The sequence below is a fragment of the Chlorocebus sabaeus genome, chromosome 3, assembly GCF_047675955.1.
Source record: "Chlorocebus sabaeus isolate Y175 chromosome 3, mChlSab1.0.hap1, whole genome shotgun sequence".
NCBI lineage: Eukaryota > Metazoa > Chordata > Mammalia > Primates > Cercopithecidae > Chlorocebus > Chlorocebus sabaeus.
The window spans coordinates 19,320,505-19,347,802 of record NC_132906.1 but is presented as its reverse complement, the minus strand read 5'-3'; the positions used below and the strand labels follow the sequence as shown (position 1 = coordinate 19,347,802).

The window sequence follows — 27,298 nt, the reverse complement described above, 5'->3', positions numbered from 1 at the left end:
ACAGTTGGTTCCTAACATGGATGTAAAGAACTTCAATGAAATTCATCAGACTCAAATATTAAGTAAATAATTTAATGATAGAACACTGAAATGTCTTTAGACACAGTATTTTCAAGTTATATTTCTGCCTGGAGTACAGATATGAAATACCACAAACGGGACTCTGAATTAAGCAAACAGAATGAAAAAAAATTCTCCCAACCTAAGCTTCCATTCCTCACTCCCACTTGCCTCAGACTCTTTCTATTGAAGATATATAGTTAAATCTCTAATGGACGGCCTGTGGGAAGATTTACTGCCAACAGGGATGACTGACTTGTTTCTGGGCACTGAGCAGGGGACTGTGGGCTCTGAAGCAGTTTACTTACTGTGGAAAGCCAGTCCCATTTATATTTTGCTCCAATCCAGGCCTATTCAGATAAAGCACCACTCAGTAGCTACTGACCATTTAAGTATGGAGAGAAAAGCAAAGTAGAAAAATGGTTTTCACTTAAAGAAAGAAAAAGCAAATGGAAGACCAGCCATAATAGCCCTGTGGCACAAGAGACATGACAGGGATCTCCTCCCCAGATGTCCCCTGCTGTTTGTCAGTCCCTCATATCCCTGACCCTCTGGCTTCTGGCTCTACGACTACAGTTGCCACAGAGGATTCATGGACAGCAAAAAGCTTAAGGAACCTAGAGGTTTTGTACAACATGTACATTCTGCTGACAGAAACACATACATGGTATGGACTCTTACTCAAATTGTTAGCCTGCTTTCACTCAGTATACAGGCTGCTTAGGAACACTTTATTGGAAGATACCTTGCTGGTCTTGGAGCAGCACAAAATGATGAGGTTAACTTTAGTAGTGACAAGAATGACCCTCTTATACCATATAGCCAAAGAACAGCTGTCCATCCCCAAGTCTATGGGGGATCAGATGAAGTGTGGAGTTTGGTTGGTTGGTCAGTGAATTTGTGGTCAGTGAACACATATATATGGCATGGTTAAGTATAATCGCTTTTCTTTTCTTTTTTTTTTTTTGAGATAAAGTCTCGCTGTGTCACCCAGGCTGCAGTGCAGTGGTACAATCTCAGTTCACTGCAACCTCCGCCTCCCGGGTTCAAGTGATTCTCCTGCCTCAGTCTCCTGAGTAGCTGGGATTACAGGCGCACGCCACCACGCCCAGCTAATTTTTGTATTTTTAGTAGAGATGGGGTTTCGCCATGTTGGTCAGGCTGTTCTCGAACTCCTGACCTTGTGATCCACCCGCCTCAGCCTCCCAAAGTGCTAGGATTATGGGCGTGAGCCACCGCGCCTGGCCTACAATTGCTTATGTTGCATTGCTTTATAAACTCATATCCCATATACAGTCATCATTAAGAGTTACTGACTGCCAGTACCAAATGGAGAAGCCTCCAACGCTGTAAAAGCATGGCAAGATAGACTTCAGGATGGGTCAGCCCTGACATTACTCACTATAGAGTAAAAGCACTGAGTTCTTTCTAGTTCTGAGAGAGGATTTCACCCATGGTCACACAATCACCAAATAGGGAGTAAGGCTTCTCTTGGCTTTGGCTCTCACTGTTCCTTGGAAGGGTTTCTGATTGGTGGAGGCAGAGCAGACAGTGAGTGGTCCAAAGTGGACTGATGGTCCCAAATGGGCCAACAGAACACCCAGGAATCCTACCCAGGCCAGGACCCAGAGACAAAAGGTAAGAGCTGTTGCCAGCCACATGGGTCTTCATCAAAGCACAGCGGCACTGCCTACCACTCAGCCCCTTCCTCAATCTAAAGCCCAAGAGGGGAAGTTCTTGGGGAGAGAAGGGAAGCTGGTAAAGGCTGTGCTATTTCCCAAAGGCCTGACCCTCTGGGCCACCCCTAGCAATATAGTCAGTGTGGAATATGATCCCACCAAGAAAATGAATGGCACTATTTTAAGAGTAGAGCATCTTGGGGAAATCTAGGATGCCTACTCTGAAGCTTCTACTCAAGTGTGGAAGCCACACCAGTATGCAGGTATACTGTCTTACAAATATAGAAGAATATTTTAGTTTTCAAGTACCCCATGAACACTTTTTAAAAAATTCAACCACTGGTTTGGCATGGTGGCTCACACCAGTAATCCTAGCACTTTGGGAGGCCGAGGTGGGCAAATCACTTGAGGTAAAGAGTTCGAGACCAGCCTGGACAACATGAAACCTCATCTCTACAAAAAATACCAAAAAAAAATTAGCTGGGTATGGTGGCGTGCATCTGTAATCCCAGCTACTCGGGAGGCTGAGGTGAGAGAATTGCTTGAACCCAGGAGGCAGAGGTTGCAGTGAGCTGAGATCATGCCACTGCGCTCCAGCCTGGGTGACAGAGTGAGACTCCATATCAAAAAAATAATAATAATAATCAACCACTTAGAAAAGTATACCCATTAAGCAGACCCTACATCTAGAATGGGTTAAGCAACCATTTATAAGCATCTTCATGAGAAATGATCACCTCTGAGTTTTTCTGATATTTGAAATAAACATGGAACCAAACTGTATTTCCCTCAACATATAACTGTCCAAATTGCATGTACAAGTGGAGGTTGTAGGAACTATATTCCGCCTTTTGAATTAGGCGCATAAGGCTACTGACCACTCTATGTTTAACCAAGAGCAAGTGCGGTGACTTTTCTATTTCAGTACGATTATGGGCAGAAACGATATGATGCAAAATAGAGGTTCTTCCATAAAGTTTAAGATGTAGGGTAGAAGGGAAGACAAAAAGCAAAATTCCCAAGAAATCAGAATAACTTCACACTGGTCTTGTACTCCAAGAAACCCTGAGATGAACTGTAGTCCTCAAACACCTGTGCTTGGCTCAGGCTCACCAAGACACTTCAGTATGCTTCCAACTGGTTCATCATCAACTTCCTGCTATATTCGTAGGCCAAAAAGAGTGCTCCATTGGCAGGGAATGCTCGAATCATAGTAGGTTTCAGTCCAGAATATAAGGCCGTTATTCCTAGCAAATAAAAGGGCGATCAAAGACTGCAACAATCCCTCCTTTGGGGACACCCACGCAGCTGCATAGCACCGGTATATTTACGTCTGCAAACCCAGACAACAGTGCTAGAAACCAACAAGTCATGGAAGGATGCATTCCCAGCTTTCCCTAAATAGACTAACAGAAACAAGGACAAGTATCAGGTCTCCTGGCAAAACTGACTGATGCTCAGGTAACATACCCCAAATCCATGCTTGGTTCACTCTTACTATATGGATGCGGCAGAGCTAAGGCCTGAGATGGCCAGACAGAGGCAACCATGGAGACAGGTGGCAGCAGCTCTGCAGCTTCACCTGGGCAGTGGCAGGAGCACCAACCTTGAAGCCGGAGACCTGTTTATAGTATTAGTACTGCCCAGGGTGGTTATGAAGATTGAATTAGATAAGGGAGGAAGGTGTAAATACTTTGTAAAACTTTACCTGTTATACAGATTTAAGGGAGGATTACTATGAGTAATAGACAAGGTATCTATGCTCTATTTGGGACACAGAGTTTCTGTGTTACTGTCCTCTTTCTTTTTACAATCAAAACAGAGAAGTTCATATCTCAGATTTTTTTTTCTTTTTTTTTTTGAGATGGAGTCTCGCTCTGTCGCCCAGGCTGGAGTGCAGTGGTGCGATCTCGGCTCACTGCAAGTTCCACCTCCCAGGTTCACGCTATTCTTCTGCCTCAGCCTCCCCAGTAGCTGGAATTACAAGTGCCCACCACCACACCCAGCTAATCTTTTTTGTATTTTTAGTAGAGATGGGGTTTCACCTTGTTAGCCAGGATGGTCTCAATCTCCTGACCTCGTGATCTGCCCACCTCGGCCTCCCAAAGTGCTAGGATCACAGGCATGAGCCACCGCGTCTGGCCCACATCTCAGATTTTAACATGTATATGGATGCTTGAGAAACAGGTATTTACTCACCTTCATTTTTCACAACATTTATAAAGGTTCTGATAAATCCTGCCTGTTTTCCAGACATGGAAAGAACTTGAATTCTGGATTTGATACAATCCACTGGGTATACCGCAAGCCAGAGGCAAATCCCACCAACTCCACCACTTAACATCAAAGGGACAGGGCCTAGAGAAAAAAAAAAATAGCAAATGGTATTTTGTCTCAAGAACAGCTAATGTGACATTTCCAGAAGTCAATGTAGCAATGGCTGCAGGTAGATGAAAATAAAAATGCTAATGCGGCAGAATACAATTCTTTGAGGAAACGGTCAAAGCTCTTGTTACCAAGCTCTAAGAACACAAGATTTTGTTTGGTAGCCCAGGTCTACCCCTGGGTCGTGCCAAGTACAAGAAGCCCTAGTGAGGGTTATATTTAGTTTGGTCACTGAGGTATTGAGGGCTGGCCCACATGAACCAGCAGGCCTCCAGCTGAGTGGCAACCCCCTACAGTGGGGAGAAGACAGGCCAAACACAGTCTACGTCTTTTTTCAACTTTCTCACTCTTAAGTATTTTAATAGCCCTGATTCTTCCTTTACCATTAAACGCCAAAATTGTTTTTATTAAACATAGCAGTTAAGTCTGGGAGCTTGACTAACCACAGAATAGATTCAACACACACTGAGAGAGATGGTAAGAAAAACTCACTTATGTGAGCCAAACATCGCATGTAGTTAAACCAACCAGCTAAACATGAGAAGCTACAAAGAACTATGGTTTCCGCTGCTCTCAAAACACTATTAAGATTACCAAGTTTTAAGCTTATTTCAGGACTATTTATAGGTGATTCCCCAATTGGGAAAGTCATTTCTGGATTTCTTCTCCCCTAATATAGATCCAGAAAAATTAACAAACTTTATTCCAGTAAGAAAGTTTGGGATGTACTGCTTCAGGCCCTGTCCTAAGGAAATTATCAGGCCTGGAGGGTGGGTGCTATCAACTGCCTGCCACCATGTTACCTTCTGGCATCCAGAAGCTTCCCTGTGCCAGATGCAGCCACCAATGTGGGGAGGAGAGCACAAAGGCCAGAGAATCCACAGAAACCACACCTGTAAGGAGCAAACACCATCACACCCCACTGCTGTCAATGCAAACACATTTACCTAGTTCATCTTTTGATCTCCCTGATGCAAAAAAGGACCGGCTCAGCTCATAGCCACCAAAGAAGAAGAAATAGCCCGGTACTTCTCGAAGTAAAGTGCTTGAGAGTCCATGGTAGAAGCCCAAGGGGCCATCCTTCCTAAGGATACTTTTGATGACAGACCACACTGTACTGGGAGGAAACACAAAGAGCATGGTTATGGCAGGTGGGAAGGAAGAAAGGACAAGGGCATTTGCAACCAGTTAACAGATCTGGTCAAGCACTAGCAAGGAAGAAGCTGATTTTCTGAATGAAGAGCCAGGAAGTGAGACTAAAAGGCATCCTTCTGTGGGAAGGAAATTTATTTACAGGAAGGAATTATCTAAACTCAGCAAGCATAAAATGGCATTTTATTGCCCGGTCCCTTATCGCCGTTGATTCCTATTTCCTCAATCTTTCTGGTGTGTTTTTGGGAAATCTGTTCAGGTGCTTATAGGATTTGTTTTGTTTTAGTGCAGAGAAATGAGTGAAGGAGTAAATGTTGTTTGAAGGCAAGACAAATTCTGAGAACAAGTTATAGCTCCTGTTATGCAGAAGCACCAAGAATTTATTTCTCAGAGCACCAGGGATGCAGGAGAATTTCTTCTAAGCAGATCACAGCCCTGCTCCTGTAGCAGCCAGAACACAGAACACTTTTTGTCTGACTCCCCTTCATAATGGGGGGCTACCAGGGCAGGTTTATCCCTGCTAAGAACAGGCCAAGAAATCACATACTCAGTGCAACTCAGTGACTCCCTCTCTCCTCACTTTGTTCTCAGCAAGAAGGGGACTTGACTTGGATAGATAAAGGATCAAGTCCCAAGGTAATAAAGGCCACAGATGTTTAATAACTATTTTCCTTCTGCGAGCTTCAGAAGGCACTGCTACATGGAATTTAACAAAAGTAATCCAGCTCAACACAATTAACCTCCCTTCCAATCCGAGGCTTAGCCCCCCAAGTTACCATACCATATGCTTTGTGTGAACACTGCTAGACCTCAAATACAAAGTCAGCTGATAATTCAAGGTGTCGATCTGCCTAAGTCCTTTGGATATAACTATTACTGTCTTTTAATTACCTTGAATTACTTCCAAGGGACATGAGGGCAGCTTCCTGGGTGGTGTTAATGTTCTATTTGTTAATCTGGACACAGGTTACAAAGGCACATAAATTGTGTCACTAAATATAGAACTGCATACTTGTGACTTACATGTGCATTCATGATACTATGTGTATATTTGAATAAAAAGTTTTAAAGACTTACACTCTTGGACTTCTACGCAATGAATATTAGATTCAAATTGGTTGTAATGTGTCTCAAGGGTGTAGAAAACAGGGCACTCTTCCAAACCCCATTCTCACTGAGTGGGGACTGATCCCTGAAAATGGTCAATTTATCTACTGCTTTTTCCCAGCAGATTTATAGGCTTTGAGTTAACCACAGCAATATCCTTGGTCAGAACTCAGCCAGATGTCAAGATAAGTAGGCAAGTTTTGCAATTAATAAGGATAATAAATTGCCTTCCAATTCAAGTAAATCAAATTGTGTATGACACAGCACTCTCCGAGGATAATGGGAATGTGTTTTCAAGAGCGGGCTAGAGAGAGATTTAATCACTGAAGAGGAGCTACGCTTACAAAAGCATTGATTAATGTTCTCAGAACTTGGACCATTTGCAGGTGCACTTGAAGGACTGGGGATAAGTGGGGTAAGGAAAGTTACCTCTAGGAACTGGGGCAATCAGCCTGAATACCCGTGTGAAACCTGGAAGTGGGCATCAAATATTCATCTCAGAATCCAAATGGGCACTTATGAAGGCTCAGGTCTAAGGCAAAGTTCAGAAGCCACCCACTATGTACCTCCAAAAATGGTTGAAGATCACGCCTTACGTTTCCAAGAGGCCAAAAAGGGTGTTAAGCTCCTGGTTTCTCCAGTTCTGGGGTATTAAATATCTGTCTAAGACTTTCTGTGCAGTGGGTAGTGGGTCTAGTCACAGCCAATCCTTTCAGAAAATCTCTGACTGATAGGGGAAAGCATTCTAGAAACAATATTTGCAGTAGATAAATCGGCTTCCACATCTGCCACTTTAGTACAATATAAAATGAAAAATCATCCAATTCACTAGGGCAATAGAAACCTGACGTTTGTGCCCAAGTGGTGCTTACTTCTGGCTTTTGGCTATCTTTCCTGATGTCTCCATCTCATACATGGTCTGCAGCCGGCACTTCACGAGCTCCGTGGGGCAGAGCACCAGTGCAGCAAAGGCAGAGGCGAAGGAACCGGCAGCTGCATTCTGCAGATCACTGAAAGCACACAAGCAGACAGTTACCCCTCAGCTTCTTCATTCCTTTGGCACCCACCACACGGAGGGCACTCTGGTGATAAAGCAGGGTAAGGAGCCGGCTGTGAGGGCATGAACCTGTGATTTCAGCTACTCAGGAGACTGACGTGGGAAGAGCACTTGAGTCCATGTGTTCTAGGCTACAGTGCTATGACTGCCTCTGTGAATAGCCACTGCATTCCAGCTTGGGCAACAAAGAGAGACCTCCATGTCTAAAAAAATGATGAAAGGAAGGAAACTTGCATGTGCTGTTTCATCTAAGGATCCCACAACCCTGTAAGGCAGACAGCAGCACCCCAATTCCCTATGGGAAGGGACACTTGTAGAGATGAGATAATGTGGCCAGTCACACAGCTACTAAGTGGCAGTGCTAAGATGTGAACCCAGGTCTTCCTGACTGCAACACCCATATTCTTTTGATTACACACAGCGCTATGGACTGAATTTGATTCCCCCAAGGTGATGGTGTTAGGAGATGGGGCCTTTGGGAATAGTCAGGTATAGATGAGGTCATGAGGATAGGGCCATTGTGATGGGATTAGTCCCTTAGAAGAACAGGCCAGAGAGATCGCTCACTCTCTGCCATCCAAGGACACAGTGAGAAGATGGCTATGTTCAAATTAAGGACAAGCCCTCATCAGACACCAGATCTGCAGGAACCTTGATCTTAGACTTTTCAGCCCCTAGAACTATGAGACATGTTTGTTTTAGTCACTCAGTCTGTAGTATTCTGTTACAGCAGCCAAAGCCAAGATACATTGCAACATAACAAAATAAAACTCCACAAAAAAACCCAAAGGCAAGGAGAAAAACATTACCCATAGTCCCCCACTGAAAAACACACACTATTAATACTTCAGTGTATTTGCCCTAAGTTTTAAATAAAACTAGGCTCTAAGACTATCCCCACAAGCCCACAATACAACCTGGAGCAGCCAGATGTGCAACGTAACTACCACAGATGAAAAGCCAGAAAAAATATTAACCAAAAGTCGCTGCATCACAAAAAGATTTTCCAGTTCAGCTGATGACCTACCACCTCAGCAACACAGAAGAGGGTAAAATGGTGCCACGGGAGTGGGTGAAGCCAGTACAAGTTGCAAGCTCAATGGTATGAGGTGAAATGGCTGAACTGGAAATCTAAACTAGGCAGCGCGATGAATGCACAAATACAAAAACAGAAACATTCACCTCCTGTATGGATTTAGTACCAGCAGCCAAAGGTCACTAGCAGGGTTGTGAAACTGGAATCCAGTAAGAGTTCAAGAATATGGGGAGGCCAGGCGTGGTGGCTCACACCTGTAATCCCAGCACTTTGGGAGGCCAAGGCAGGCAGATCACTTGAGGCCTGGACAACATGGCAAAACCCTGTCTCTACTAAAAATTAGCCATGCCTGGTGGTGCACGCCTGTAATCCCAGCTACCCCAGTGGCTGAGGCACAAGAAGTGCTTGAACCAGGGAGACGGAGGTTGCAGTGAGCCGAGATCATGCCACTGCACTCCCCTGGGTGACACAGTGAGACTCTTTAAAAAAAAAAAAAAAAAAAAAATGGGGAAAAGTCTGAGAAGTGTTTCAAAAGAAAGGCTTCTCTGCGAGTTCATGGTTCACGGGAGTCGGGATAGAAGGTCCCTTCCAGCCCCGAAAGAGTGTTGCGTCACAGGATCATGACGGGCATTTGGGGTGGGACAATCCTTCATTGGGCAGGAAGGACTGAAGTGGTTCCCTGACACCCATTCAATGCTGGCATCGTGCTCTCACTGGACAGCCAAGATCGCCCTCACAGATTTCCAAAAACCCCCAAGGGTGGGTGGGAATCTCCTCAGCTAACTACCCAGGTAGAGAGATAATCCCCTAACAATTTTTCTCCAAACTGAGCAAAAGCACAGACGGGGCCGGGCACGGTGGCTCACACCTGTAATCCCAGCACTTTGGGAGGCCGAGGTGGGCAGATCATGAGGTCAAGAGATCAAGACCATCCTGGCCAACATGGTAAAACCCCATCTCTACTAAAATACAAAAATTAGGGGGGCATGGTGGTGCACACCTGTAGTCCCAGCTACTCGGGAGACTGAGGCAGGAGAATTGCTTGAACCCAGGAGGCAGAGGTTGCAGTGAGTCAAGATCACACCACTGCACTCCAGCCTGGCGACAGAGTGAGACTCCATTCTCAAGAAAAAAAAAAAAGCACAGACGGACCTACCATATTCAGGGGTACTAAAGTTTTTCCAGTGTTAAAGATTAGTATAAAATCAAGGTGGCGCTAGTCTTGGCCCTGGTTTGCTCGTCCCTGGCGGTCTAGCTTCTGTGCCATGGCCAGATGCAAGGTGGGGTTCCCAGAGGCTGAGCTGGCCTTTGATACACCCAAGTCTTTCAGAAGACTTGGCCTGCAGTGGGGCTTTCTTTCAGTAGGAAGACACTGCTTGCAGTGCAGACTTCCTTTTGATGTTAGAGAATTAAGCCTAAAACCATTAACGAAGAAGAACCAGGTACACAAATGTACTTGCACACGCTTTTATGGCTTGTGGAAACCATCCAGTGCTATTCAGTCTACTCCTTTCCCCCACTTCACTCCTTAGCAGCTTGTTAGAACCAAAGTTTAAAATGGTTTCTGCTATCTTTCAGTCAGCCTGCAGATCCACAGTTGGCCTCCCTCAGGGACTCTCTGTTAACCTGCTGACAGGCAATAGTCAATTAGGAGCATTAACCAGGGTCTGCCAAGTTTGCCAGGACAAAGGTGGCCGTCAATAAATGTAGAAGTCTATTGAGTTGAAGATATAATAATGGCTCAGACATCTGAACGAACACCAAGCACATTATTATAGTGCAAGGACACGGTCAAATCAGATATGCAGTGGACTTTGGCTTTCCGATAAATACTTGCATCGACTAGTGCACAGAAGGAGGTGCACGGGCCCCTGGTTCTGCATGGAGTACGAATGTGCAGAACTAGAATTGAAACGGTAATAAGTATAGGATGGGATTTTGTAAGAATCATCTGTTTGTCATATATTCAACAAACATGGACCTGAGCCCTCCTGCTGTGTAAGACCCTGTCCAGCAAAACGTCAAAGCAGAACAACACTCTGGGTCATGTTGAAACCGGGAACAGACAAATATTTACAGTGTGATTGCAGAAATTCACCACAGGCTCTCACAAGCAGTTCTTTCCTTTCACTGCTCCTGATTAATCTTCTCTCTAGAACTGACCCTTATAAAATATTCCAGACCCCCAACCGTGGTCTGATGGAAAGGAGACTGGGCAGGAGCTCAGAGGACACAAGTCCAAGTCCTTAGCGGGGTGACCTTGCGCATGTCAATATTGGCACCTCAGTTCCTCCATCCCTTAGAGAGAGAACATCTGCCTTGCTCTTCTCACAGCATCACGGTGAGGGCTACAGAGACATGATACACATGTCAGAGCTTTGTAGACTCTAAGAGAGCATTTCCCCAACAGGTAACCGGCAAACACTGTTCCTCAGGATGGAAAAAGGAAAAAAAGGCCCAAGCTCAAAAAAGATGAGCACTGGATTAGACAAGGTTCATCAGGATGGTTTCTTTACTGCAAAACAACTAAGCATCTTTTCTTTTTTTGAGAGATAGGGTCTCACTCTGTTGCCCAGGCTGGAGTGCGGTGGTGTCATCTCACTGCAACCTCTGCCTCCTGAGCTCAAGCAATCCTCCCACCTCAGCCTCCCCGGTAGCTGGGACCACAGACGTGTGCTACCACACTCAGCTAAGTTTTGTATTATTTGTAGAGACGGGTTTTGCCATGTTGCTCAGCTTGGTCTCAAACTCCTGGGTTCAAGTAATCTGCCCATCTAAGCCTCTCAAAGTGCTGGGACTACAGGCGTGAGCCACTGTGCCCAGCTTTAAGCATCTTTAATGAACTCAATAACACATACACTACATGAAATAAATGTACCCAGAGTGATTCTTCACGAGAGACACACTGTGACGTAATTTCCCAACTCTTTCTTAAGGACACCCAGCAATTCAATGTTCTGAAAGTAGTGTGGGGAAATGCAGCTGTAAGGTATTAGATTGTTCTCAGCAGAAAAGCAATATGCTCTTACCTGTCCTTCACTTTGTTCACAGGCTAAGGAAGCAAGAAACTGGAGGGGCAGGCAGGGCCAGATCCCCAGTGGTTTCGCTCATGCAAGACAGAAGTCACTGTCTGTCCTGCGGCTGGAGGGGCTGCTTTGCTCAGAAGACACAGGTCTTCTCCAGAATCTCACGTGGCTGCTCACTGTTTCCCGGTCTTCCCTCCCCATTTTGTCCTTTGCTAAGGAAACTGAACTGAACTGAAGTCCAGGTCTTGTCTAATAGAGTGTCTCTCCTTCAACAGGGAACAAAACTACAGTCGCCCGTGGTTTTTGCTTCTGTTCAGTCTCCATCATGGCACGCCACATTCTCCTGGTCTGTGCCCTGCTTGTTTCTTTACTGCCTTCCTGCCTGCCCTTTCTGTGCTGGAGGCTCATCTCATTCATGCCCAGCCCTCCTCACTGTCTACACTGTCTTCTTGGGCAATCGTATCCAGTCCCAAGCCTCAAGCTCTACTCATCATGGTGAAATTCCTGCCTAGAAAAAGGCACACCTTCAGACCTCCAGGCACCTCCAGAGAACACTGCTGTGCACAAGGAACCGAAGTCACTTGTGTGGGACCTGCAGCTGCAATCAGGTTTCAAACTCTTACTGAAATAACTAAGACTGCCCTTGGCAATCTTGAAGCTTATATAATAATTTTAAGTGGTATAAAATAAAATCAACGTTCAAAGCAGGGATAGCTAAACATCCCAGTGGTTTCCGAATTCTCTTTAGTCTCTATATAATAAATACCCAAGGCAAGACCAAGAACAAGGCGAAGGCTGATGTTTTGGGAAGACCTGGACAGAGAAAGGTGGGTTCCCTTGCATCTTTGCAAACATTTCCGACCCTTCCTAAAACTCCTCCAATTCATCGGGCTCAGACAACCTCTTCCAATACTCTGCTTTTCGCTAATGAAAGAAAAGCTAAAACGTGTATCATAAGCGGCATCTACAGTTTTAGTGCAGCATGTCTGCTGACGAGAGGTAGCACCGCCAGCTGCATTTGAACAGCATTCTACTGGAGAAAACTGAAACCGCAGGGCGGTTCGTTCTCAGTGGTGGATGACGAGCAGGTCTCCTCTGTGGCGTGCATATGTGGTTTCCAAGTTTTACATGATGACAATGTATAACTTCATAAATAAAAGGAAAGCAGTTATTTTTTAAAAAGGAAATGTTCCTCCACACATCAGTAAAATTGTGACCCTACAACAGTAGATTTTTTTTAATTTTTATTTTTTGTAGAGATGGGGATCTTGCTATGTTGCCCAGGCTGGTATTGAACTCTCAGCCTCAAGCCATTCTCCTGCCTTTGCCTCCCAAAGTGCTGAGATTACAGGCATGAGCCACCATGCCTTGCCAGTTTTGTGGGTTTTTTTTTAAATAAAAGAAAGCGTGTGTCCTTGACTCACCTCAGCTTTGCCTGCTTGTCCAATCCAGCCACTTTCCGCACCACCTGCTGGCAGAAGCCATAGCACATGAAGAGGACTGAGTTCTCAGCGATGTTGGCGATCAGTGCTGGGCTGGTCCCCTTGTAGAAGCCACGGAAGCCCACCTGGGAGTAAGTCTTCAGGCAGCAGTCCGTGAGGCCCCGGTACAGGTCAGGGAACGTCTGCATCTTCACTTTCATCGTGTCAAAGGGCTGCCCGGTCAGTACACACGCTGTGCCCCCTGGAATCAGGACAGATGACAGCTCTAGTATGAGATTACATTTCCATTATCTATGGAAAGAAGGCACAGGCAGCCTACCCCAGAACTTACCCCTGCTTCAGTTCATTTCAACCTCTTTTCCTCCAAAACCTTCCAGCCATGTCCAGTAAACGATTTATAGCAGGTCCTTGATGTGCCTGGCATCTAAGTCCCACCCTGAAGGAGCTCATGCCAGGCAGGGGAGAGAGACAGACATGTGCTCAACAGTGGCAGGCAGAGGATGCAACAGTGCAGTGAGTATGTAGGAGCCTGAGCAATAGGGTCAGAGGGACTACGGCTTTGCTGCGAGATCCTGGACAAGCCACGTAACTTCTGAGCCTCAGCTCCTCATCCATGCCACCGCATAGGGTTAGCATGAGGATTAAATAACAATGGAGGAGACAGGCTTAGCACAGCACCAGTTACATAAGTGGTTAGTAACCAGTGGCTACTGTGTGTGTGTGAAACGGAAACCACAGAAAGGGAGGGGAAACCTGGGAAGACTTCATCACTCACTTTGCCTAACGCCCAGTGGGATGATCAGACCCGGCACCACAGAAAGGAAACAAGGAGTCCGGCTAATTAATCCCCAAAGAGCTAAATATTTCATTCTATAGAAAAACCTCTTTAATTTGAGCTCTACCGATTAATAACGTGTATTTAGAGAATGGACTGAAATTTATTTATGCTTAGCTTAAATCCTTTATTTATATACTTTTATAAGAATATTAAATACAGCAAAGTCTACATTGCACAAAATAATTTTTTTTTTTTTGAGATGGTATCTTGCTCTGTCACCCAGGCTGGAGTGCAGTGGTGCAATCTCAGCTCACTGCAACCTCTGCCTCCCAGGTTCAAGGAATTCCTGTGCCTCAGCCTCCTGAGTAGCTGGGATTACAGGCACCCGCCACCACACCTGACTAATTTTCGTACTTTTCATAGAGATGGGATTTCACCATGTTGCCAAGGTTGGTCTCGAACTCCTGGCCTCAAATGATCCTCCTGCCTTGGCCTCCCAAAATGCTGGGAGGCATGAGCCACCATGCCCAGCCACGTGAAATCATTTTAATAAAAATTCTAAACAGAAGAAAAGGAATGAACTGTAACCACCCCACAACATCCCCACACCCTGTAGTAGGGTTGGTGTCGTGGGAACTCCCAGTGGTTAGCATCTCCTCCTGGACCTGAGAGGAGCTCTTAAACCTTCATCAAAATGCAAAAGAAGGCTTACAGAAAATATCTGACAAATACAACTTCCTGACTTTGACATTATACATAGTTATTCCATTTAAACTCTGGAAAGTGGAGTTGGGGGAAGGGACATTAAGAATAATTCTCAATTATTTATTGGCAAATAAGCCAACACTTCCAAAGAGTCTGAAAACCGCTTGATCTCTTTTTTTTTGAGACGGAGTCTCGCTCTGTCGCCCAGGCTGGAGTGCAGTGGCGCGATTTCCGCTCACTGCAAGCTCCGCCGCCTCCTGGGTTCACATCATTCTCCTGCCTCAGCCTCCCGAGAAGCTGGGACTACAGACGCCCGCTACCACGCCCAGCTAATTTTTTTGTATTTTCAGTAGAGACGGGGTTTCACTGTGTTTGCCAGGATGGTCTCGATCTCCTGACCTCGTGATCTGCCCGCCTCGGCCTCCCAAAGTGCTGGGATTACAGGCGTGAGCCACCGTGCCCGGCTTTTGATCTCTTTTTTAAACAACAAGCAATATGATCTGTGTGAGCCCATCGTTACTGTTCATTTCTTCCAGGAGAGGAATGACACACTTCTGCCTTTAACTGCCAAATAATCCCCAATTCTGAATGAGTGGAATATAAGTTAATATGATTTTACTATGATTAATCCTGAGTCATTCTCTCCCAGGTACTGCTGGGCTAGGATAAAAAGATATCTGAATGACATTAAAATAATTTAATTATTCCAAGAGAAGAGGTGACAGAATGTTTTAAGTGGGTGCGTAATTCAGAGAGCCTAGATGCAGATAAGCTGCATCTAGCCATAAAGCATTTAATTCAGCACATTCATCTTTGAAGTTGATCATCTTGAACAGTTCAGGCATCACAGGGTACTAGAATACACATTTTCTGTATAGCTGGGATAGTTACATTTCCAACAGGGAGAAGGGGGAGGCTAATGAATGTACAAATGCTAGGACAACTGTCTCCCGTCCTCTGCGAGGGTAAGCTAACTTCCTGTGTAATTTACCGCAAATGACATGGTCATGGCGCTCACTGTGCCCTCAAGTGAGAGAAGACCGTTCCAACACCAGTACCAACCATGGAGCCTGACACCTAGTAGGTTCTCAAAGATCTATCAAGTCCATAAAGGCATGAATAAATATTATATTTCTCCACTTGCCTAGAAGTCAGACTTCTGATCTTATTCTCCTTAAAAGACAAATAACAACATTCTTTAGGCGGTGTGGTGGCCAGCCAAGCACCTTATTCCGCAGGAAAGGCACTCAGACTATGTCATACCTAACACTTTACTAAGGGTGGTGGTTTGGATTTTCAGTCCTTGACATAGAGTCACTAAATCTTGAGATATAGAGGAAATCTATCAGGGCAGGGGCAGTGTCTCAGGGAAGGGACGGCTCTGAAGAAGGCAGAGAGGTGAGAAGAGAGAAGCAGACTCACACCACAGGACCAGGTCCACCCGAGCAGAGGTGAGACCCTCAGAGCCCTCTGGAGGCCATCCATAAAGGTTTAACAGGGCAGGGAGGTATATCATTTTCAAGAAACTCCAATCAAAACAGGTTTGCGGTTGTTTTTAATTTTGGCATTTGAGAAGATAAACTTCAATGATCTGAAATGCCACATTCCCCAGCTACGCCAAACAAGGTACACTGCAACAATAGTCAAAGTAGTGACTGCATTGTTTTAGAGCTGCTGAATGACTAACTCTTCAAGTGGTACCAAGTTTCCCTTCAAGATATTTAACTTTTGGGATCCACGCGCCCCATTTCAATAATTATCTAATTACCTAACTAAGTTCTTGAAATCCTCCTTCGTCCTAGCTGATTAGGGACCTAGATCTCTTACAGCCATTGCAGATAGGGAAATGAGAACTTCCCAGCACTTTAGACTAGATGAGCTGGCTGAAAACCTGTGTGGTGGGGAAAATTTTGTTTAAAAGGAAAAGAAGAAATATACACAACAACACATTTAAGCTCCATCCACATCACCTTGGGCAGCAGCTGTGCTTACAGTCGGATCACTTCCATGGGTGACCTCTGCCACAAAACACTACAGGTCCTCTGCTCCTATCCAATGGCTGGCAGAAAAATCCCAAAGCCCAGCAAGTTCCATATCCAGAAAGTCAGGGCCCAAAGTCTCCAAACTCACCCTCCCCTCCAGTGTGCTGCAGACGCAGAGACGGCAACACCACCAGACAAGGGACCCAGGGACCTCGGTCCTGCCCTGTCTTCACACCATCTTGTTGCATAACCTTGAACAAGTCTACTGCTCCTCGTGGGCCTTTTTCTACATACTCAACGAGCACTGGAGCCAACAATGTCTAAAGGTCGCTGTAGCTCCAGCACTCAAAGACTCCACGATCCTCTAAAGTGGGACTCTACTTTCCATTTGCATCCCATGGGCCTCACAGCAGAACGGAGGTTTTCGTGTCACTGATGGGCACCTCCTCTGCCCAGACCCCAACCTAAAGACCAAGTCTCCCTCCCCTTCCCCATCCCATCCCCCCAGGAATGGGCTTCGTTGTCCTCAGAAGTTAGACTACCCATCACAGCGCTACCTCGGTGAGGGGCATCCCTGTGTCGCCAGCACAGGGAGAAATACCTGTCCAACAGTGATGGGGACAGTGTGTCAGTACACATAAAGGACCAATACGTGTTCAAAACATGCCCACCAGCAAATGCCTTACGTACCAGCCTCCCAACCATACTGTTGCAATTTCTATCTTTTGAACTAACGGTAAATTATAAATGTGGTACCCAAATACCTGTATGCACATAAATAGGAAAAGGTAGACTTTTAAATTCTATCACCAGAGGTTCTAGATCTTTGACAGACTGACTGAAAGACATAAAATGTCAAAAGCCGAGACTACATGTGGCTAAACACCCTCCTACTGCAGACACAGAACTGAGCCCAAGAGCATTCACTTGCTGGTGACAGGCGGCCGGGGGCAGGCAGATGGTTGCACCATTCTCAGGGTCAGCGTCCTCCCCAGTGTGCCATGGGGGAGGGGAGGGGGCCCGGGGCCCGGGAGGCTGTAGCCTAAAGGCACACAGTGGGCAAGAGACTACTGGGCATACCCCCACCGGCCTTCAGTTCCCTGGACATCTGGGGCCGGGACGTACCTTGTGGGTTCTGCCCTGGGAGAAGTACCCTTGCCCAGTGCTCCTCATTAGTGTCAGTGACGCGCTCTCTCCAGTCCTCCGCATTAGCATACCTTGGCCGACCTTTGGCTCATGGGAAAACACTTTGCTCTTCCCTGAACAATTTCTTTTTCACAATTGAGCAAATGACTGATGAGGTGGCCACACTCATGACTATACTCATCTGTTGGTGGTGGGGGTGGGGGTGTGCTGGATAAGGACAGCACTGGACAACACGCCCTCTGGCCTCCCCACTCCAGGGAGCTGCAACTACTATGAGAATCCTGTGGGAGGTCAGGGTAGTCCGGGGTTTCCCTTTAGACAATCAGCATTCCAGCTGCTCCTCCTACTTCTGGACTGTGGAGAACCAAATTACCACCACGCACTTGCCATTCTGCCTGTGCCTCAGCCTGAGGGTCCTGCTCTTCTTGCATGTTCAAGCTGATCTTTCTAAGGAGTAGCCTGCACGATGCCAGCACTACCCCCTTATCACAGGCAGCACCTCCCTGTGCCGGGGGAGCCTCAGGCTCTTGGGTTTAGGCCCCTGGGCTCAGGTTAGCTGACATTCCCAGCAAATCCTACAACTTTCACGGCTCTGAGACACAGTCCGTTATCAAGTCTCATTTTCAAAGACATGTCTTTTTTTTTTTTTTGAGACAGATTTTCCCTCTCATTTCCCAGGCTGGAGTGCAATGGTGTGATCTCGGCTCACCACAACCTCCACCTCCCAGGTTCAAGCGATTCTCCTGCCTCAGCCTCCCAGGTAGCTGGGATTACAGGCACCCACCACCACACCTGGCTAATTTTGTATTTTTAGAAGAGATGTGGTTTCTCCATGTTGGTCAGGCTGGTCTTGAACTCCTGACCTCAGGTGATCTGCCCGCCTCGGCCTCCTAAAATGCTGGGATCACAGGCATGAGCCACTGCACCCAGCCTTTTAAAGACATTTCTAAGAGTGTCCTCCTTTCTTTCCCAACACTAGCAGGGACAGTAAGTGGTATTTCCCAGGAGATGCTATGGTGTTATTTTTGCACTACAAGGGCTCTGAAGACTGTCAGGCTTGACATGTCATGTCACATGCATATCCCAGCCAGGTGACAACGGACAAGGGGCTTCACCTCTGAGCTGTTTTCCAGCTGTACTGGGCACATTCCACCCCTCACCCTGACTCACAAGGTGTTAACAATAATGGACACTCCTCTACCTTCTGCCACGCTCTGAACAATACTATACTTCCGTCAAATGGATTCATCCCAAAGGTAAAGCACGTCGCTTCTGGAGGGGGAGAGGTAATATTTTCATACCACTTTCATCTGATCTCATTTACAGGGTAGCTGAGGAATAGAGAGAACTGGGTTTTCTCTGGGATGACAGTTAGGCATTGCTTAATGATTGGGACATGTTCTGAAATACGCGTCATTACACAGCTTCATCATTGTGCTATCACAGAGCATACACACCCGACTCGAGATGGCATAGCCTACTCCACACCTAGGCTAGACCGTATGGCCTGTGGCTCCTAGGCCACACGCCTGTACAGCATGTTACTGTACGGGATGCTGTAGGCAACTATAACACAGTGGTATTTGTGCATCTAAATGTATCTAAACACAGAAAAGGTATCGTAAAAATACGGTAGTATAATCTCATGGGACCACCACCAGCTACGCCGTCCATCACCAACAGAAACATGTGATAAGGCACATGACTGTACCTGCAGCCCCCGCCGTGAGGTCAATAGCAGCCTGGATAGCCGGATTGGACTTCATATTTGCCCACTCTTCTGCTGGTCTTGTGGAAGGCAACTCTCTGGAGCTTATGACAGGCACCACATACCCCTGCAGGGAGGCAAGAGTTCGCCATTAGTCCAAGTCTGCAGCATCCTGTTCTCTAGGCCTGCAGCCAAATGACAGAACCCAAACTTCCGGGAGCCATGAACTAGGCTCCACATCGATCGCTCCAAAGGAAAGGGGCTCAAGGTATCAGTGCAGCTTAGCAACTGCCCCCTGGAAAACTCACAGATCAAAAACCTTCCCTGCGTATCAATGCTACAGCCACCAGCAGCACTTCAAGTGACCTTTATGAAAACTGAAAAAATGAACACCAAATAAGTAAGCCAATCACAGTACCAAACCGCATCAGACTTGTTTTTTTAGAGGCCTATGTTGAGCCAGCAATTGAACAGGCTCAGTTCTAAATTCAGACAGCAGCCTGTGCTGGGTGCCTAAGGGGATCTCACCAGACAGTAGGTCTGGAAAGGAACACGCAGGCGGCCAAGGCTGGGAGCTGCACCCTGGATCACACACGCCTCGGTGAATGCCTGCTCTACCTGCAGCGTGGCTCCTTCAGCCTCTACAGCTGGGAGTCCTCATCTGTACAAGGTGAATAATAAAAATATTGTAAAACGAAGGTAGTCACAAATAGCCACATCAGACTGATGGGACGCCCCACTGTGCACAAGCGTCACGTGCTCTTAGAACAAGGCCCTGCACAAGCATCTTCCTGTCACACACATCTTCCTGTCACCACAGTCCACTAGCCCTTCAAATGTAAACGTGCGCAGGAGTCGCCTGGGGGGCCTTGCTAAATAAAACGCAGCTTCTGATTCAGTAGCCTCGGTCAGGACCAGAGATTCTGCCTGTTTTGATGAGCTCCCAGGTGAGGCGGACAATGCCAGTCCAGAAACTCACACTTTGAGATACAACACCTGGCCCGTTGTGTCCAAATCCGCTTGATCACCTGGAGTACTTATTAAATATCCAAATTGCCAGGACTTTCTTCTGGAACTCTTGATTCAGTATGTTTGGGTTGGAGCCTTGGGCATTTGGGAAAAAAAGAATATCTTTCTCTCCCTTAAGACAAAAGTCAACCACTGTGGAGGCGTGGGCTTAATAAATGTTGACTAAAATATCCAACTCAACAACCAATCCTGTGTAACTTTCAAACCGTGCCAGTAACTTATTTGCAAATAATAAGGAATAACTTATTCCTCATCACACTGAGGAGCCGTGTGGCCCATCGTGCTGGATCAGAGATGAACACCAAGTGCCCTCCTAACACCAATGTCACCCTGAACGTCAACAGGAAACACTGGCCGTGGAGACGTTGTTTAAACCTCTTGAAGCATTTTGCCAATGACCAGACTTCAATAATCTTCCTTTATTTACAAAAAATTTTAAACCAGTGGCAACAACAGCACATTACTTAATAAAGCAACTAAGTTAGAAGTGCAAGCCACTGATTTATATGCTGTTGATAGATCTGAAGAGACAGGACCATTTACTAGGCTGAAAAGGTGGCGGCCATCTGGTATCTTCCTAAAAATGTTTATCAGGGTCCTGGCCAGGCGCAGTGGCTCACGCCTGTAATCCCAGCACTTTGGGCCGGTGGAGGTGGGCGGATCACGAGGTCAGGAGTTTGAGACCAGCCTGACGAATATGGTGAAACCCCCTCTCTACTTAAAATATAAAAATGACCCTGGCATGGTGGTGCACACCTGTAGTCACAGCTACTCGGGAGGCTGAGGCAGAAGAATCACCTGAACCCGGGAGGCGGAGGTTGCAGTGAGCCAAGATTGTGGCACTGCACTTCAGCCTGGGTGACAGAGCGAGATTCCATCTCAAAAAAACATTTTTTTAAAAAGTTTATCAGGGTCCTAATCCCTTCCCAGAAGGCAAACTAAGGCCTGGAGCAAGACAAGGTCAACCAAAGCCACCCAGCTGTCAGTGACAGAGGATTCAGTTCAAAGTCCTGTCCTTTCAGGCCTGTGTCTACAAACCAACACTTAATCTGAGTATTTCAACCTGGCCAAAGGCAACACAAAACACCCAACCTTGTATTTTAGGGAAAGAAAAAAACCGGGGCAACCGAGAAGACAGACAGAGGTAAGTCCAATGTGGCCTCCCAGATAAACCTCAATGCGCTTATTTCTTTTGGCACAGACACTTCTCTCTTAACTTTGAAGGAAAGTCACATCACATCGCACTCTGTCTGTCCATATGAATTAAACCCTGTTAGGTGAGCCAAACGTAAACACGTTAAATTCTACAAATAGGCCGGGCACAGTGGCTCACACCTGTAATCCCAGCACTTTGGGAGGCCAAAGCGGGTGGATCACCTGAGGTCGGGAGTTCGAGACCAGCCTGACCACACGGAGAAACCCCGTCTCTATTAAAAATACAAAATTAGCTTGGCGTACTGGGCCATGCCTATAATCCCAGCTACTAGGGAGGCTGAGGGAGGAGAACAGCTTGAACCCAGGAGGCGGAGGTTGCAGTGAGCCCAGATCGCCCCCATTGCACTCCAGCCTGGGCAACAAGAGCGAAACTCCATCTCAAAAAAATAAACAAATAAATAAATAAATTCTACAAATAGCCACTAGAATTATTAGGATAGAAAACGATGACGGGTACTAACAGATTCACTCAGAAGGAGTGGGCAACTAATTCACATTATGTGTAGCTCTGGCTTGGAGAAGACACAGGGCTTGGAGAAGGCAAGACTGTTCACCATGAATTAAAATTGATTTATGAGCTTGCTGTAGCACTTGGAATAGAAAAAAGAATCTTTTCAGCGCCTTTGACCCCTCTCTCAAATTACAACAGGGTGCGACTGAGGTACAACAGTGCCAACCACCCATTTTTCTCCACCCTTGGGGAAATTAACTTTTTTTTTTTTTTTTTTTTGGATGGGAGGGAGAGTCAGTAGATGAGGCTGCATTTTCCACGAGGGAACACGAACTGCTGCGGGAAGATCCCGGCTTCTCGCTAAAGCTGGGGCGGCATGAGCCGCTGGCCAGCTCGCCATCCAGTCCCCAGAGCCCGGGCTTTAGGTAAAGCGTGGAGATGCACATCAGTTTTGCCGCCAAGGACCCGGCCAGGCGCGTGTCTTCCCGGGCCTCGCAAGGAACAGGTCAGGGAGACGACTTCCAACTTTCTCTGCCCGGCCCTAAACGCTCGCCGCCGCTGCCCAGCCGCCCACTCCTGGACAGCCTGCAAGTCTCCATTCAGAAGCCGCTCCCTGCTGCCCAGCACTGGCGCCCCGGGGCGCGTAGCCCCGCAGCCAAATGATAGGACTTGCGGGCAAAGAAGGACAAAAGTTCCCACTAGGTGGGCACTGCGGGAAGGAGGCCGACGACCCCGAGATTCTCTGGGTTCCACGGCACGTGCGCGGCTACGCTGGCTGCTTCCCCCGCCGCCCGGGAAGGTCACGCCGCCCGGACACCGAGGCCCGCCCCGCGCCCCGCTCCCTCCGCCTGGCGCGCTCCCTGCAGCTGCAGGCGCCAGGCCGGGCTGCGCTCACCGCCGCGCCGGCGTGGCCGCGTCCCGCTCAGGCTCTGCCGCCGCTCTCGGCTCCGGGTCGCCGGCTGGGGCGGCCACTTAACACCTACGTCGGCCACGGCCGGCCCTCCGCCCCGCCCTCCGCGCAGGCAGCCCGGGCGGCGGCCCCGCTCAGCTCAGGAGCGCCCCTGCGGCTGGGGGACGGGCTGCGCAGGACCGCGCCCAGGCCGGGACCCGGAGCCGCCACCGCCTACCGGCCCTGCCACAGCCCCCAGCACGGGAAGCGGAAGTGGGCGTGGGGCCGCGGCGCGCACAGCCCAGCCCGCGACCCGGTGTGGCGCTGCCGCCGACCCTGGTGAAGCTGGAGAGCGAGGCCTGCGCCTCCGGAGACTTTCCCGCCTCTGGGATCCCTGAGACCCTCTCTGCGACCGGACCCTAGTTAGCCTGCTGGGCTGGGACTGAGGGCTGGGGGCTGGGAATGTCAGTGGTTGGGAGGACTGACTTTTTAGCTGCTTTGACCTTGTTGGGAGGCTAAGGCCTTATTTATAAATTATATTTGAGTACAAAATTGTACTCGGGATTCAAGGCCCTAATAGGAGACACAACTGAGTATGAAAATACAGGAATTAGCCGGGAATGGTGGCTCACGCCTGTAATCCTAGCACTGTGGGAGGCCGAGGTGGGCGGATCAGGTCAGGAGTTGAGGTCAGGAGTTCAAGGCCAGCCTGGCCAACATCGTGAAACCCCGTCTACTAAAATTACAAAAATTAGCCCAGCGTGGTGGTGCGTAGCTTCCCAGCTACTAGGGAGGCTGAGGCAGGAGAATCGCTTGAACCTAGGAGGTGACGGTTACAGTGAGCCTAGATCGCACCACTGCACTCCATCCTGGGTGCAGAGCGGGACTCCGTCTCATAAAAACATACAACAACAACAAAAAACAAGGTGTAGTGACACGTGCCTCTAGTCTCAGCTATTTGGGAGGCCAAGGCGGGATTATCACTTGAGGCCAGGAATTGGAGGCCACAGTGAGCTATGATGGCACTGTTGCACTCCAGGCTGGATGACAGAGACCTCATCTCTAACACACACACACACACCCTCCACAGAGTGTAATTTTATTTTACAACTTTCAGCCTTGTTTGGATGTGCTGTCGGATTATTATTATTTTCTTTTTCTTTTTCTTTTTCTTTTTTAGACTCTCTTACCCTAGCTGGAGTGCAATGGCGCAATCTCAGCTCACTGCAACCTCCCCCTCCCGGGTTGAAGCGATTCTCCTGCCTTAGCCTCCCAGGTAGCTGGCATTACAGGCATGCGCCACCACACCCAGCTAATTTTGTTTTTGTTTTTGTTTTTGTTTTGAGACGGAGTCTCGCTCTGTCGCCCAGGCTGGAGTGCAGTGGCCGGATCTCAGCTCACTGCAAGCTCCGCCTCCCGGGTTCACGCCATTCTCCTGCCTCAGCCTCCTGAGTAGCTGGGACTACAGGCGCCCGCCACCTCGCCCGGCTAGTTTTTTGTATTTTTTAGTAGAGACGGGGTTTCACCGTGTTAGCCAGGATGGTCTTGATCTCCTGACCTCGTGATCCGCCCGTCTCGGCCTCCCAAAGTGCTGGGATTACAGGCTTGAGCCACCACGCCCGGCAATTTTGTATTTTTTAGTAGAGTCAGGGTTTCACCACCTTGGCCAGACGGGTCTCGAACTCCTGACCCCAGGTGATCTGCCTACCTCGGCCTCCCAAAGTGCTGGGATTACATGTGTGAGCCACCATGTCTGGCTGTGCTATTGGATTATTACCTACGTTATTTAAGTGATTTGATTGGTGTTACTGCTTAACATGAATGCACACTTGAATACACCTCCCAGGCTGTAGTAGATGCTATGATGGGATCAGAGTGCCTGGTGAGTGGGCCCTCATCAGAATCAGCACTTTAGAACTCGGGCTTCTGGACCATAATCGAGTTACAGAAACAAGCCAGGGAGTTGGGATGACTTGTCCAAAGTGATGGGGAACATAACTAATTAAAAGCAGACCCAGGAGCCGAAACTACGGTTACAGCAGCTTAAAGGGGTTGGCAATATCACCTGGTCCAATGGCGTTTGCAGCTTAGGAAAATGAGACCCAAAAGAACCCTGATCAAGGACAGACTTGGCCGGATGCAATGACTCATGCCTGTAATCCCAACATGTTGGGAGGCTGAAGCAGGAGGATTGCTCAAGCCCAGGAAGTCGAGTGGAACCTGGGCAACATAGTGATGTAACTGCCTAATGGGGTCTTCTCACCTGCTGCCTCAACTAAGCCAATTTATCAAGATGGGGGAATTGCAATAGAGAAACAGTTTAATTCACGCAGAGCCAGCTGTACAGGAGACCGGAGTTTTATTATTACTCACATCAATCTCCCCAAGAATTCGGGGTTTGGAGTTTTTAGGGATAATTTGGTGGGTCGGGGGCCAGTGAGTGGGAGTACTGATTGGTCAGGTTGGAGATGAAATCATAGGGAGTCTAAACTGTCCTCTTGAGCTGCGTCGGTTCCTGAGTGGGGGCCACAAAACCAGATGAGTCAGTTTATCAATCTGGGTAGTGCCAGCTGATGAATCCATCTAGTACAGGGTCTGCAAAATATCTCAATCTTATCTCTGATCTTAGGTTTTACAATAGTGATGTCATCCTGAGGAGCAATTTGGGGAGGTTTAGAATCTTGCAGCCTCCAGCTGCATGACTCCTAAACCACAATTTGTAAACTTGTGGCTAATTTGTTAGTCCTACCAAGGCAGCCTCGTCCCCAGGCAGGAAGGGTGTTTGTTTTGGGAAAGGGCTGTTATCGTCTTTGTTTCAACACTAAACTGTAAACTAAGCTCCTCCCAAAGTTAGTTGGGCCTGCGCCCAGAACAAGGACAGTTTGGAGGTTAGAAGCAAGATGGAGTCAGTTAGGTCAGATCTCTTTCACCATCATAATTTTCTGTTATGATTTTTGCAAAGGCAGTTTCAGTGAGCCCCTGTCCGTACTAAAAATCAGAACAACAACAAAAAATTTGTTTAAACCTGGTGTGGTGGCGCATGCCTGTAGTCCCAGCTACTGGGGAAGCTGTGGCAGGATCTCTCGAGCCTGGGAGGTTGAAGCTGCAGTGAGCTGTGTTCACGCCACTGCAGTCCAGCCTGGGCGACTGAGCAAGACCCTGTCTCAAATAAAAAAAAGGAAGGACCCTGTTCTAGATTAGAAAGAGCACTGGACTCGGGGCCAGGATGTTTGTGTAAATGTCCCTGTGTGACCTTTAGTGAGTCACTTAGCCTTTTGTAAAGCCCAGCCACAGCATGACTCATCACCAGTTCCTTTGAGCCCCTGTCCATCAGCCTGTTGGAACAGTCCACCATGCAGGGCGCATGGTGCTCTCCTCTAGCCATTGGCCCCTAGTGCTTTGTCATGTCTTCCTTGAGCCCCTTCCTCTCCTGTCCTGACAAAGGCTGTTCCAAACTCTGATCACTCCCAAGCCTTCCACGTTTCTCCTCTCCACGCCTCCCAATTTGTTCTATAAGAAATGATCAGAATTTTGATCAGATTTTTAATCCATAATCTACAAAGTTATCTTTTTTGGTTTTTTTTGCACAAACTCTCATCCATTTTTCTTCTGTCCAACTTAGTTGCTGTGTCCCCTTGCCTAGCCCAGTGGCTGGTAAGAATGAGGTTGGAGAGGAAACCAAGGCGTTGAGAGGCCACATTACACAGGTGCTAAGAGAAAAGCAGGGATTCAGCAAAGTTCTGTCCAACTCCAAAGGTCAGGTGCTCAGCTGCCACACTGTGCAGTGCTCTCTTCCAGAGGCTTTTTTTTTTTGAGACGGAGTCTCTCTCTGTTGCCCAGGCTGGAGTGCAATGGCGCGATCTCAGCTCACTGCAACCTCTGCCTCCTGGGTTCAAGCAATTATCCTGTCTCAGCCTCCTGAGTACAGGCGCCCGCCATCATGCCCGGCTAATTTTTTTGTATTTTTAGTAGAGACGGCGTTTTACCATGTTTGCCAGGCTAGTCTCAAACTCCTGACCTCAAGCGATCCGCCCACCTTAGCCTCCCAAAGTGCTGGGATTATAGGTGTGAGCCACTGAGCCCAGCCGAGGCTTCTTATTAAAAGCAAGAGGCACCAGATGCGGTGGCTCACGCCTGTAATCCCAGCACTTTGGGAGGCTGCGGCGGGTGGATCACAAGGTCAGGAGTTCAAGACCACCCTGGCCAATATGATGAAACCCCGTCTCCACTAAAAATTCAAAAAAATTAGCCAGGCATGGTGGCAGGTGCCTATAATCCCAGCTACTCAGGAGGCTGAGGCAGAGAATTGCTTGAACCCAGGAGGCGGAGGTTGCAGTGAACCGAGATTGGGCCACTGTACTCTGGCCTGGGCATCAGAGCGAGATTCCATCTCAAAAAAAAAGGCAAGAGGGCTGCAGGAACTGGAAGTTTTTTCTTCTGAAATACATCTC

The 27,298-nt window shown here is 47.6% G+C and overlaps 2 protein-coding genes across 39 annotated transcripts in view; one reads left to right on the top strand and one right to left on the bottom strand.

The window, feature by feature from the left end:
- The window catches only part of LOC103214323 (phosphatidylinositol 3,4,5-trisphosphate 3-phosphatase TPTE2-like), a 55,531-nt gene extending 42,610 nt beyond the window's left edge, over positions 1-12,921 (top strand). For 33 of the 38 annotated variants that reach the window (XR_012091981.1, XR_012091972.1, XR_012091975.1 and 30 more), the window contains 2 exons: positions 7,309-7,481; positions 11,778-12,921. The gene's annotated coding sequence lies outside the window, so the exon portion shown is untranslated. Of the gene's footprint in view, positions 1-3,770; positions 3,927-7,308; positions 7,482-11,527 lie in introns of all 38 variants that reach the window. The other 5 variants (XR_012091990.1, XM_073013593.1, XR_012091974.1 and 2 more) reach the window with 4 other exon arrangements.
- On the bottom strand, positions 59-23,106 carry SLC25A15 (solute carrier family 25 member 15). Its single transcript, XM_007960217.3, has 7 exons — positions 22,854-23,106; positions 19,267-19,390; positions 12,927-13,185; positions 7,256-7,393; positions 5,072-5,241; positions 3,939-4,097; positions 59-2,986 (listed from the first exon to the last, which is right to left on the bottom strand). Exons 2-7 carry the CDS (start codon positions 19,319-19,321, stop codon positions 2,862-2,864), a joined length of 906 nt encoding a protein of 301 aa, XP_007958408.1. The 5' UTR covers positions 19,322-19,390; positions 22,854-23,106; the 3' UTR covers positions 59-2,861.
- Between the last annotated feature and the right edge of the window lie 4,192 nt (positions 23,107-27,298).

What these genes read in the sequence shown, in the direction of transcription:
- SLC25A15 (XM_007960217.3), bottom strand. Translation starts at nt 19,321, where the DNA reads ATGAAGTCCAATCCGGCTATCCAGGCTGCTATTGACCTCACGGCGGGG. An exon ending in CCTCACGGCGGGGGCTGCAG is followed by an intron (nt 13,186 to 19,266) that starts GTACAGTCATGT and finishes TCCTGATTCCAG; the next exon opens with GGGGCACAGCGTGTGTACTG. An exon ending in GAGATCAAAAGATGAACTAG is followed by an intron (nt 4,098 to 5,071) that starts GTAAATGTGTTT and finishes TTTTTTCTCTAG; the next exon opens with GCCCTGTCCCTTTGATGTTA.